This window comes from Equus caballus, chromosome 22, assembly GCF_041296265.1.
Source record: "Equus caballus isolate H_3958 breed thoroughbred chromosome 22, TB-T2T, whole genome shotgun sequence".
Taxonomy (NCBI): Eukaryota; Metazoa; Chordata; class Mammalia; order Perissodactyla; family Equidae; genus Equus; species Equus caballus.
Genome location: NC_091705.1, coordinates 27,831,015 through 27,844,447, shown reverse-complemented (window position 1 = coordinate 27,844,447; position 13,433 = coordinate 27,831,015). Strand labels below are relative to the sequence as shown.

The following is a 13,433-nucleotide window of genomic DNA, read 5'->3' as shown; positions in this document are numbered from 1 at the left end:
GGCCTCTACCTGCTAAATGCCAGCAGCACCTCTCAGTTGAGACAACCAAAAACACTTCTAGACATTGCTAAGTGTTCCCTGGGGGACAAAATCCTCCAGTTGAGAACCACTGATCTAGATGAACCAGCCTTAGGTTACTCCCAAACATCTCAGCTCTGTATTTATGGGAGACATAGATGCAGATCCAATGTTTGCAAACCAAGTCCTATTCCAGAACCCCAGGCATGAGCTAGCTAAAGGAAACCTACAGGGAAAATTCAGGGAAGGATCACAAAGCTTCCGGAAGCAATTGCCTCTGACAGTGGACAGGAGTCTGGAGAGGGTTGAGGAATGGCTTTCACTGCACAGCATTTTGTATCATTTAATAAATTACCTTTAAAAAGAAAATATTGAATTTCTATATGAATTTCTAATATGAAATTACAGGGAAATGCTCAGGATTTGTTTTAAAAAGCACTTAGAATGGTATGTACAACAACCTCTGAAAAGATACATATATGTAGAAAAAGACTGGAAGAAAATGCACATTATTAGCAGTGATTCTCACGTGTAAGATTTTGGGCAATAAAGAAAGGTGGTCTAAGGCGAGTTGCTTAGTAGAATAAAAAGGAAAGTGTGGTACATGCACCTCAGGTAGTCCAAGGGATGAGCTTAAGTTTTACATAGATTATAGGTTTTTAATTTTAATGTTTGCATTTATTTTTATGAAGACCCCTTTTCTTTGGCAAGTGACACTAGTTTTCCATTTCCTTTTTAAATAAACTTGTGTTTGTTTTACAGAGTCAATTTAAAGAAAAATGATGTCAATAATGGGATAGGTGGCATGCGCGGGGATACGGCAACATATGTGGAGGTACTTGGCAAAGGCTGAAGTTGAGGATTACCCACCAGGCTGCCGTGGAGGGGGCTGTAGGCAGAGACCCAATGTAGGTGCTCTTCTTTCCGGAAGGGGAAGACAGATCACATTGTTCCTCCTTCCTTCATGTTGTTCCTCTACACACCAAGCTCCTCTGTGTCCTGGAGCTCGCATGCTTACCGTTCCTTCTGCCTAGAATGCTCTTGCCCAAGTTCTTCACCTTACTGGATCTTTCTCTTCATCAGCTCAAAAATCACCTCCTCAGGGAGGCCATAAACCGCCACCTGATTTACAGTGGTCTCCTTCAGGGACCATCCCCTCCCCTTGTGCATTTCCTTTCTGGTGCTCATCACTCTGGAATTCTCTTGACTGCTTGCCTCTTTTGTCACCTGTTTCCTCCACTGGTCTGTGAGTTTCTGGAGGGCAGGGACTTTGTCTTATTTGCTGTTGTACCTGCAAAGCCTTAATGCAAGACTTGGACCACATTGGGAGCTGCAAATCTTTGGTGAATAAAAGTGTTCTAGGTTGGGATCTCTTTACCTCAGTTTTAGCCCCTCTTGTAATTCCAAGTTGTACCAGTAGCCAAGGTCAGAGAGAGACACCAAGGCAGTTTGTGGTTCAGCATCAAACACATTTATTTCACTTTTATTGAGTATACAAGAACAGAGAGCACACGCATACAGCACAGAGCACTGAGGTGGGGGAGCGTAGGGACCAGAGAGGAGAGAGGGGTGTGAGTAAAAAGGAACAGGACAGCATTGCAGTTGGTTGGTAAGGTGCTTTTGAAAAAAAAATTATTTAGAGTGATGTTGCTCATGCAATTTCAGGCCAGTCTTGGAATGTGCTTGCAAGATTCAAAAACTGAAACAGGTCCTGGCACTTCCTATACCCTCAGATGGAAAAGATCCCAAGAAAGCAAAATAAGAGAAAACGAAGATCTGTAGGATGGCAGAGTGGAAAAAGACCCTGGAGAGCATCTGCTTTATCCTGTTCATTTTGCAAGTGGGGAAACTGAGGCCCAAAAGGGGGGATGAGACTAGCCCAATGTCACATGGTATGTTAGGGGCTGAGCCAGGATGGCCACCCAGAATTCCTGACTGCCCTCCAGGAATTTTTCCACTATGCTACATGGTCTCCTGGGTGGAGAGGTGGCACAGAAAGGACGAGAAATGTAAAAAAGGAAAAGTAGGTTGAAGACAGAGAAGACAAACTTCTATATTCTCTATGAAGAGGAGGATGGGGAGGAAACAGTGCCCTAGATTTCAGTTGCAGCTCCCCTCCTCCCTGGTGGCACTGCCTGCCTCTCTATGGAAGGAAGGTCAGAGCACCCGTGGGATGGAGAGCTGCACAAATCCTGCCCCACAAGCTAAGCCTGGTCGCTTCATCCCTGCCCTGGAGCCACACACCCAGGGTCTGTAGGCAGGTGCAGAACCCAGAACAAATATTCTCCCTCTGAGGTGCATCCAGTGTGCTCAGGACACCTGGTTCCTGCAAGGACAGGGGTGCCTGAGACAAATTTCTGGGGGCCAGAGCGGGTGGATCCACTTCAGCTCTTGGCCCAGAAAGAATGGGGCTCTCAAGTTGAGAAGGGCAGGAAAGAGGTTTTGTGGCTTCTCTACCAGGGTTGTAAAAGAAACCTGGTGCGTGGAAAGCGTGCTGTCACACTCAGGGGAAGTTGGAGTGGGCCAGCAGCCTGCTCCAGGGGGTGTGGCTGACTGTGCCAGCTGAGCCCCAGGTGCAGGGCTGTTTCTGCCCGCTCTCCATTCCATTTTTGCCCACAGAGGCAAACACTTTTCTGGTTTCTTGTCCTGCCTCAGGTCAGCCAGCTAAGCATATACATCCCTAGGGTAACTGATATGCAAGCTGGGGCCGTCTGGGAGGCATCCCTGGGCAACGTCCAATACATTGGAGAGAATATGGAAATGCTCTCAGAGGGGCCAGCCGTGATTGGAGATGTAAGGCTGGCTCAGGGGACTTCCCAGGTCCCTCCCCACCCCTCACACTCTCTCTTCAGCCCAAGAATAGTGACTGCTACAAGTAGGTACTCAATAAACATTTGTTGAATGAATTTATTGACTGCTTTAGAAGCAGGCCTAGGGAGGTGAGACGGAACTGAGAAATTAAAGTGCAGTGGGGCCAAACTCCCTCAGAAAGGGACTCATTGAGCTCAGGGAAGTGGCTTGTGGCAGGGAAGCCCATGTGTGCCAGAGGTCAATGCCAAGCTTTTGTTGGGGTCTTCTCCAAGGGCTTCTGTGGTCTTGAGGCAATTTCTGGGACTCTGAGGGCACAGGCTTGGATGCTGACTGAAGGGGAGGTCTCCAAAGCGAGGGTCTTATACATAGATGGAGACTGAGCAACACTACCTTACACCCTTAGCTTGTTCTGGGAAAGGCAAAGCCTTTGGGAATACAGTTCTGACCTATCAGGGCCTGCCCTGTGTTCACCGTCTCTACCATGGCTGCTTTGGCCCAGGAAGAAGAGAATGATTCAGACAGAATACGGGAAGTAAAGGAAAAGACAGCTAGGAATTTTCGGACAGCCAGGTTAAATCCACCATCCTCTACGGCAGCCAGGGGTGTCAGCTCCCTTCGGATTGGAAGTTAGTTGTCACAATGCAGTCAGGGAAAGGCAAGACGTGGCAAAAAAAGAGAATGAGGCGAGTCCCCTAGGGAGGAAGGGGGACTGAGTCAGGGGATTTCTGCAGCAGAATCCTACTCTGGACCCCATGTCTGAGCACAGACCAGGCCCTGGTTGCTACTGCCCAGGGGGAGAAGGCATCTCAGACTACATCTGTGTTGCTTCCTTCTTGCCAAACCCCTGCCTCTGCATGGGGGGTCCCCGCCCCTCCCCACCAATCAACCAATTACAAACACCACACACTGTATTACTACACTGAACTGTCAGCTCCTACTGTGAGCCACCCACAGCCAGAGTCCTGGTCTCCTTGGCTGGGTCGGTTCAGTGAGATCTAGAAACCTTGGGATACATCAATCACAGTCAGATAGTTATAATTTTAAAATGTCAGCTTCATACTTACCAGCACTGTTTATTTCAATATTTGTTTCCTGTTATATGTAATATACATAACTTAAAAGCACATCCATACAAATCTCCTACAAGCTGCACCTTCATAATGAGAACCCATAAACATACAATGTCTACTTCCCTTCCTGTGGCTTGCTTTTCTGTTCTCGTTTTCTTTTCTCTTTCTCGTTTCAAATGACAGTCATCTGCAGTGGCCCTCAGCAGGGCCAGGATACAGAGGGTAAGGGGTGTGGGGTGCAGGAGAGGGAAGAGGGAACCGAGACAGAAAATGACGACAAGACGTGTGAGAGTCAAGGGGGAGGGGAGGCGGAAGGAAGGAAGGTGGATTTTGCAGCCCAGTGTCAAGACCCAAAAAATAATAATCCAGTGTTCCTCCTCCTCCTTTCCAAGTGGGGAATTTTCTTTCTTTCTCGGAAAACGGTTGACGGTGTGTGTTTTACTGCTGCGACTTCTCTTGCTTTGCTGCAAAAGTGTTTTCCTTTGCATTCGAGTGGGCAACAGATGCTGGAGAAGAACAAATGGAATGCTCATCCAACTAAATGTAACGTGCAGAACCAAGGTCTCATGGTACTTCTACAATCATCGCGGTCTGGCTTGTTCTCGTTGTTCTGCAGGGCTTCAAAGGGGGGAGCAAAGGATTATTGTCGTTATACTTTTTTTTTCCTGAAAAATCCCACCAATTCTTCAATTTGTCTGCAAAGGAAATGTAGGTGTTCAGATGTTGGTTGTTGCTGTCAGCCGAATGCTCGGCCAGCCCCAGCAGCAGTGCAAGGACGCGGTGTTTCCTGTATATATATCTATATCTATATATATCTATATATATATATGCTTTTCCTTTCCCAGTCTCTCATCAGTGACAGTATGTCGCAGCTGGGACGTCGGTGTTGAGTCGGAGAATTCAGAATGAAGGCCCCTTCTTAACGGTTCTCTGGCTTGGGTTGGACCAGAAATGCCAGCATCTCTTCACAGAGGTCAGGATTCCTGAAGCCAGAGGTGTAGGGGGAAGGGGACACAAAGGAAGGAGGGGGACAAGAAAAGTTAGTCACTTTTTGTCACTCATCTTTAAATACCTGCAGGAAGTTGTTTTAGATACCTTTACTGTGTGCGCTTTATTAGGGCTCAGGAAGACAGAGTGATTTGTCCAAGGCCACACAGCTTGTACGCGGCAGCTAAGAACTGAACCCACGGCTCTCTGACTCCAAAGCCTAGGTACACTTGCGTGTTTCTTTCCAGGGAGGCGGTATCTTTTACTTTGGCCTGAAAATTTGTCCAAGTTTCCTTTTAACACTGAGAATCTAAGATCACACTCCTTTCAGTTTTTCTTCCTACCTTCTCTCAGTTCTAAGAAATGTTTAGTTGTGATGGCAGATGTTCTTTTTCCGTTGTTTTTCCTTCTGATCTTCATGAGCCTGCTGTTTCCCAGGGATTAACCCCTAGAGAGCAGCGTTTAGATAAAGGAACCAGAGCCTGGATTCCCACTCTGGCTTGACTCCAGAATGTAGTGGTTAAGAGCGTGGGTTCTGTAACCAGGCTGCCTGAGTTCAAATCCCATTCCACGGCCTTATGGCTTGGTAATCTTGGGCGAGTTTCCCAACCTCTTTAGACCTTAGTTGCTCCCCCTGTAAAATGGGTCCTGCCTCACACAGTTATAAATTACTATTGTTCTTGTTAATTTAACCATACACTATTCTGATCTCATTGAGGGCAAGAGCTGTCTTTCCAGTGCCTAACACTGTGCCTGGCACATTGCAACTACCCCAAACTATTTAAAAGGTGGAATATCATGCCTGCCCTTTACCACTCACATATGGTCAAGTGCTAACAGAGTCGTAGAAACTCGATCCTTCTTGGCTTATTTGACAGATGGGAAAACTGAGGCCAGAGGGTTCAATGACTTAGCAAATTGGTGGCAGAAACAAGGCTAGAACTCAAGGCTCCTGCTTTGGAACAGGTCAATATTTTTTTTCCATTTAATTAAATTTTTGAAGGTAAGAAAGCTCTGGGAAGCTAGGTGGGTGCTGCCCTCTTGCTGGCAGTGTTTGGGAGACAAATCTTGTCTGAAGGAGACAGGCCAGTGAAAGAATATGGAGCAGAAGCCACACATCTGCCCTGTGAATTGCAGGGGGAGAAAAGAAAAGACTCTGTGTGAGATTGGTATGCTTTCCATACTCACAGCAAGACTTTTAAAGAGGAAAAACCTCCATAAGGAAGGCCAAGAGTCAAGTGGAACAGTGACAGACGTTCCTAGAGGATTCAGGGAGGGAAGAGAAGATAAAGACCAGCAAGATGGACACCCACGTGGAAACAGGGCCTTGTGCACCAGGCTGCTAGTGGAAGTTTATGGTCCAACTTACTCAGGGCTCTCATCAATCCCTAAAGATGGCAAAACTTTGAAAGACAAGGAAGCAGGTCCACACTGCTGGGCACCTTCTCTATGCATGACATTGCCCTGGTACATCACTTCTGTGCACTGAATGTTTGTGTCCCCCCAAAATTCACATGTTGAGGCCCTAATCCTCAAGGTGATGGTATTTGGAGGTGGGGTCTTTAGGATGTGCTCATAAATGGGATTGGTGCCCTTATATGAAGAGACATGAGAGAGATTCTCTCTCTCTCTGCTCTCCACCATTTGAGGACACCTAGAGAAGATGGTCGTCTGCAAACCAGAAAGGGGGTCTCACCAGGAACCCAAGTGGCTGGCACCCTGACCTTGGACTTCCCAGGCCCCATAACTATGAGAAATAAACGTGTGTTGTTTAAGCCACCCCGTCTATGATATTCTGTTATAGCACCCTGACTAAGACACTCACAGATGCTGTTTAATTATTACAGCAGCTCCAATTTACAGAGTGACCCCATTTTGTAGATGAGGAAACTGAGGCCCAGGGAGGTTCCTCTGGGCAGACTGCTAGCAAGGAGTTTCTGGCTCCAAAGCCTGGGTGTGTTCTTTCTACTCAGTTCTGCTACTTTTGAGGATTTTTTTTTCCTAGTGGCAGGCTGCACTTTAAGTGCCAGCCCTATAGGTCAGTGTAAACATGATTCTGGATGTGTGAAATGTCATCAAAAGCCTACAGACACTTCAGAAGTAACAGGGACATATAAACAATACCATATTATAATTTAACCTTCTTGGTTTATGACAGCAGAGTCCAACGTGCTGCATTTTGTGAGCCTACTTTAAGTTAACGGTAATAATAGTCATAACTAACTTTTGTTGAACACTTGCTATATGCCAGGCACTGTGCTGACTACAGTATGCATATAATTGCAGTGACGCTATGACACAGAGACTATGAAAGTCAGTGTGGTAAGGAGGGTAAGACCAGGGGGCAGCTTGGGAATCTGACAGATTAGGTTTTACTCTCTAATCAATCCAGCATGTTTCCAGCTCCACGACTGTGAGCAAGTCACCTAATGTCTCAGAGCCTCAGTTTCCTCATTTGTAAAATGAATGAGCAGATCACAGTACTCACATCGAGCACATAGCCTGGTGCCTGGTGCAGCATAAGCCTTCCATAAATTACAGCAATTGTTATTACTATGATCCTCACTGCCATTTGGCTGATGAGGAAGCATGGCTGAGAAGGTTAAATAACTTGCTCAAAGTCACACAGCTAATAACAGGCAGGGCTGAGATTCAAATCCAGGTCTGCAGGACCCTAGAACTCTTCCTGGGGGGACCAAGATGCATCCATCCATTAAGCCAACATTTTTCAAGCACTTTAAAAAGGTGTTTTCTAATTCAGAGCAGACCATTCTCCCAGAATTAGTGAGTCTGACTGTATTAGGACTCAGAGGTGGTTCCTACTTGGCAATAACTAATGGTAAAGTATGTGGGCAGAAAAGGCAAAGGAGAAACTTCTGTCTCTCCAGGGCAACATAAACAAGGTGACCTTTACAGAGGATCTGAGGGGGGGGGGGAGCATGGTGGTGCGTGGGACAATGGCATCAAAGAAATAACGAGGAGGGAATGAGACAGCAAAGGGAGCAGTGAGGTGGGCAGACGTGAAAGACTGTATGGTGGAGAGGTGGGCAGGATGTGGAGGCTGGGATGAGAGCTCTGAATGGCCAGGGAAAATGGGAAGGCAGAAGCCTGGGGGTCTGGCTGGGAATGCTCCGGGAAAGATGAGGAGGAATGAGACAGGGAATGGAGAAGATATGAGAAGCTCACGACACTCTAGCAAAGCAAAGAAACAGCCAGAGGACTATAACTGGAAAGGGGCTTGTCCCATCTCTTCAATTTTGCAAATGTGGAAACTGAGTCCCCACAAGGCAAGAAACTGACCCATGGTCACAAACACGGTCAGTACAATGGCTGGGACTAGAGCCAGGTCCCAATTCCCAGCACAGAGTTCTCTGCATCAGTGGTTCCTGCACCTGGCTGCATATGGACTTCCTAAGGACCAAGGTATAAATAAAGATTCTCAGGTGTTGGCCCAGTGCTTCTAAATCAGACTTTACGGCAATGGTTCTCTAGTCTCTGTACTCCCCTGGTGATACTGCCAGCTCAGCACCAGCTTGTGTGACCTCCACTCTCCCACTCTGAGATCTGGGGGACAAAAAGCAAGAATAACTGGACAACTGAGGGGACAGGAATGACAATTTGCCTGAAAGGCTGAGGAAGGCTGGCAGGTAGGCTTGGCCCGTGACCAGCTTGCACTTCTAGACCAGCACTGTCCAACACAAATAGAATGCGAGCCACATATGGAATTTAAAATTTTCTAGATAACAAAATTTTTTGAGACAATATTTTCTAAATTTTCTAGATATTTCTAGTTTTCTAAAATTTCACAGGTAAATTTTTTTTTTTGAGGAAGATTAGCCCTGAGCTAACTGCTGCCAATCCTCCTCTTTTTGCTGAGGAAGACTGGCCCTGAGCTCACATCCATGCCCATCTTCCTCTACTTTATATGTGGGATTCCTACCACAGCATGGCGTGCCAAGTGGTGCCATGTCCACACCTGGGATCCAAACCGGCGAACCCTGGGCCGCCGAAGCGGAACGTGCAAACTTAACCGCTGTGCCACTGGGCTGGCCCCTCACAGATAAAAATTTTTAACTTCTACATTAAAATTCTAAGTTTTTAATTTACAGTAAAAACGAAAATAATAGGTGAAATTAATTTTAATAAGATATTTTACTTAACCCAAAATATCCATACATTATCATTTCCATATATAATCAATGTAAACATTATTGAGATATTTTACATTCTTTTTCCCAAATCAAATCTTCAAAATCTTGCACATATTCTACTCTTAAAGCACATCTCATTTCGGATTAGCCAATTTCAAGTGCTCAATAGCCACGTGTGGCTAGTGGCTCCTATATTGTACAACACAGAGAAAACATTTCCATTGTTGCAGAAAGTTCTCTTGGCAGCACTGGTCTAAACCAGGGTTTAGCAGCCTTTCAAAGTAGCGGGAAGATTTTTCACTGCTTTTTCTTCTGACATGAAGGGGGTGGTGATCAAAGGAAGAGAAAGAAATATTTTTGTATCTTTCTAGAAGACACTGGTTTCACTCATCAGGGAAGAGGGCAAAGAGATGACCTGCTATTGGTGGGGTCTCTGAGATGGATTTTTTTTCCTTGTAGTATAATATGTAAACCATGTAAAGTGCACAAATCTAAGTGTAGAGCCGGACACATTTTTACATATGTATCCACCCATGCGGCCCACCCAGTTGAGGATGCTGACATTTCCAGCACCCCAGAGGGTTCCCTTGTGACTCTTCCCTGTCAGTGCCATATCCCAGGACTACTCAATATTCTGACTTTAATCACTGTTGCTTAGTTTCGTCTGTTTTTGAACTTTCTATGAATGGACTCATCCTGTGTGTACTTTTTACGTCTGACTTCTTCCACTCAACTCGATGTCGGTGAGATTTTGTTTTACATGTCTGGCAAAATTCATATATTTCCAAAGGGGCCAGAAGAACCCCTCCCCAATTTAGGCTGATGCCAGGCCTATCTGCTGCTGCACCATCTCATTCCTCTTATTCACCAAGGCACTGATGGCCATAAGGAAAGAGGAAAATACTGGGGCCCCTAAGATTCTGGGCCCAGGTGGCCTGAGAAGGGTTTGCAATCTAGCAAGACAGATGGGATTCAAGGGCTCTGGTCATCATCTCTCAGCTTGGCAACATCCAGTGACCTGTGATGGAGACAGAGACTCAGGGACAGGAATGTGGCGCTAGACCTGGTAGGACTTTTTCTGGCTTCCAGCTTATAGGCAACGCCAATGAGGTTATGCTTGCTTCCATCTGTCCCACCTCAGTATCCGCAGTTAATCCTCTCTCCCCTTTTCTTACCATTTCTAGATTCACTTTTCTGGATCTGGGGCTTGAAACCCCAAAGAAGCCAAGGAACCAGTCTCCCTTCCCCTCCAGACTCTGATTCACTGTATCTAGGGGAGCTACCTCTCTCCTTTAAGCCACAAACGAGGAAGGTGTGTGTGGGAGGGTCAGTGCCGCACTAGGGACCAAGCCATCTGATGGGTTCTCAGATGGAAACGACCCAAGCGGATCCTGCTCCTGCTCCCTCCTCCCCCTCATGGCTGCTGAGCCTCAGAAGGCTTACCTGTGGCTTCTTGTCCCTCTCCTCTGGGGATGGGTCTGTTTCTCTATATACGACAGCTTTGGTTACCAGCATGTCAGGATGCTGCAGTTTGGCCTCCTTGATGGCCAAAGCCAGGGCCTGGTGAAAAAGAAAAGCAGACTGAGGAACTATAGATATCGAATACGGGAGAGACCATGGAGACCAACAAGCCCCTTAGTGCACAGCTGAGGAAACGGAGGCCCAGAGAGGGGCAGTAGTCAAATAATAAAAGGGAGAGACTAGAGCTCAGGTCTTCTGCCTCCTTCTGGCTCCCATTCATTGCCCCTTCCCTGGGAGCTCCTTGTCTGGACAGCGTCAGCAGGAAGTGGACATCATCTCTGCCCACAAGGGCAGCTGTCCACAGATAACCCAATATGGGAGGGACTGGGGATTGGCAGTGCCACTGGGAACAACAATCCCTATCCCCATACCTGGTCTTGATCAACATCTTCGTCCCCAGTAATGATGATTCGCTTCTCGATCCTTGTCTCAGAAAACCCTCCTTTCACAGTCTGCAGAAGGAGAGGGAGGTGAGGTCAGCCTTGGGGTCTGCTGGGGCAGCAGCTGTGGCAGGGCAGCTATCCAAAGCATCTCTCAAGGGCAAGGCCGGAGTCGGCAGTCATCTTGTCTCCTGGCTCCCTTAGTTTTTCTTTTTCTGGTTTTGGGACTTCAGACTGCATGTCCTGCCTGTCTGCCTCCACTCCCTCAACTACCAGACTGTCCCCTCCAGGTCTTCCAAGCCCAGCTCAAATGCTGTCTCCCTGACCTGGCGATCCTTCCGCCTTCCTGCCTCAGTACTCTCCGAGCACCAAGTTTGTGTCTCTCAGGGTTCTGGTCTCTCTTCCCTTACTGACCTTGTGTGTGTGACCTGGCCTTGCTCACTAGGCTGGAGCTCTTGAGGGCAGGGGCTGTCTTTTGTTCATCTCTGGATCCCCAATTCCCCCAGTCCCCTGTCCAACCTGACCAGGGCAGGCGCTAAATGTGGATTTGTTGAATGAACACATGAATGAAATGTGAATGGTGACAAGGTCCTACCTTAAATGACTTCAAACAAAACTACAAGAGAAAATTGCATTCATGACACTATAACCTCCACTGTTCCCCAAAGGGTCAGGGTTTGGGTGCAAGTTTAGAAGTAGAAGATGGGGCAGGACCTAATTGTGGGGCATACTGAAGGAGGGTGGTGGCTGAGGGAAGTCCCTGCTGGAGTCAGGAGTGGACAGAAAGCAGGGCGGGGCTCCCAGCTGGCAGGGTCAGGAAAGGCTTTGCAAAGCAGAGTTATCTGATCTGTGTGTGGTGGGGCGTGTGATGGAAAATCTTCCCGTGAAGCTTTCAGTGAAGCCAGCATTGCTCACTAATGCTTTTGGTGAGAGTGGGCACTTTCTGGGGAACGTGCAGAGGTACTGAGTCCTGCACAGGAGTGGCAGGGCTGTGACAGCTCGTGTGCATACAGGGGCAGTGCTGACTACCGACTTCTCCCTTGATGGCTCTGCAGAACCTCCAACTCAACCCGGCTCCCTGGCCTCTCTCCTCCAGGTCACTGTCCCTGGCCTAGCCCCTCCCTGCCTTCCTGCTGGCCACTCGGGTGTGGACATGCTGGCCAGACTGTCTGCCCTGTGTCCTCATTGGCTGAGTCACGGCTGACATGTCAGCCTTCTTTGGCTCTGCCTCTTCCACCCCAGCTCCAACCCCTACCCTGGTCCAGCCCTCCATCCCTAGTCTCTCCATAACTCTCTCTCTCCTTTCTCCCATCTACCTGCACATCCTAGTGGACCTACACTCCTCTCCTTAAACCCCTTTTCACTGGGCCACTCCCCAATTAAAAAACCTTGACAGCTTTTCAATGGCTCTCAGACTTAGGCCCTCCCTTGTCACATTTGTTCTGGGATTTGTCTTATTTGTCTCTATTCTGCTTCCCCTACCCTGAGTCCAACCTAATTTCCCAAAGTTACGTTCCCTGCATGCTGCCGCTTGCTGACAGAGACTGCTTCTCCTGTTTCCCACAACATGCATCGCTATGGTCCCTCTAGTTGCCCCTGGCACAGAGGCCAGCATAAGGTTGACACTCACTAACATTTGCTTGGTGAACGAATAAGCAAACACAGGCAGTTTCTGCCACACTTTCTGAGTTGCTTAGAACATCTGCATCTGTCTTCTCCTCCCTCACAAGTCCTACCTGGCTTTCCAAGACCCTGTGCAAACCCCACTTTTCCCAGAAGTCTCCTCCTCACTTTTTGAGCCTTCCTTACATCAGCCCCCTCTAAATCCCTCCAGCACTTAAGGCGTACGAGGCAGAAACGCCATGATTCACAGTTACTTCCAAAGAGGTGGTTCCCCCAGCCTGGTTGTCAATGTTGAAGGGCACTGTGTGTAGGACACACAGAGTCTGTGCTTAGGACAATCTGTAGCACAGAGCAAAGCACACAGCACTCCAGAAACTGGGAACACCGCAGTTCTTCTCTGTCCATGTTACAAGGTAGAGCAATGGCAATGACCTTCTCCAGCCCTGCATCCAGGCTGGGGGCATGCGGCACCCTGCTGCTACTCACTTTGGTAACATGGGTGGTGGTGGAGGTGGAGAGGGTTTCCGCGGTGGCGCTGTAGGTGCTGGTGAGGACATCTTTCCCGATGATCTGCAGAATATAACCACCCCCCACCCCGGGGGTCAGTGAGGACACTGGGCTCTGCAGGGTGGGGTGAAGGTGCGGTAAACCAAGGAACGAGTAGGGATCCCATGAAGGTGAAGTTTGGAAGCCAAGATGCTTCGAACCACTGAGTCTAAGAATTCAGGAATACTGGAACCTTCAGAATGCTAGACCCACAAAATTCTCAATCCTTGGACTCTAAGATTCCTAGAACCCGAGATTCCTGAGGCCCAGAATCCTACTAAGACCCTAGAGTTTAAGAATTCTGGCATCTTAGAAGAACAAACAGA

The 13,433-nt window shown here is 47.8% G+C and overlaps 1 protein-coding gene across 50 annotated transcripts in view; it reads right to left on the bottom strand.

The window, feature by feature from the left end:
* Positions 1 to 1,466: 1,466 nt before the first annotated feature.
* EPB41L1 (erythrocyte membrane protein band 4.1 like 1) overlaps positions 1,467 to 13,433 on the bottom strand; it is a 118,221-nt gene continuing 106,254 nt past the window's right edge. For 34 of the 50 annotated variants that reach the window (XM_023626489.2, XM_070247620.1, XM_070247636.1 and 31 more), the window contains 4 exons: positions 13,048 to 13,131; positions 10,930 to 11,010; positions 10,481 to 10,597; positions 1,467 to 4,882 (listed from right to left, as the gene is read on the bottom strand). In XM_023626489.2, the coding sequence (XP_023482257.1) occupies positions 4,874 to 4,882; positions 10,481 to 10,597; positions 10,930 to 11,010; positions 13,048 to 13,131 (291 nt within the window). In that variant the 3' untranslated portion in view covers positions 1,467 to 4,873. The remainder of the gene's footprint in view (positions 4,883 to 10,480; positions 10,598 to 10,929; positions 11,011 to 13,047; positions 13,132 to 13,433) is intronic. The other 16 variants (XM_070247625.1, XM_070247644.1, XM_070247646.1 and 13 more) reach the window with 1 other exon arrangement.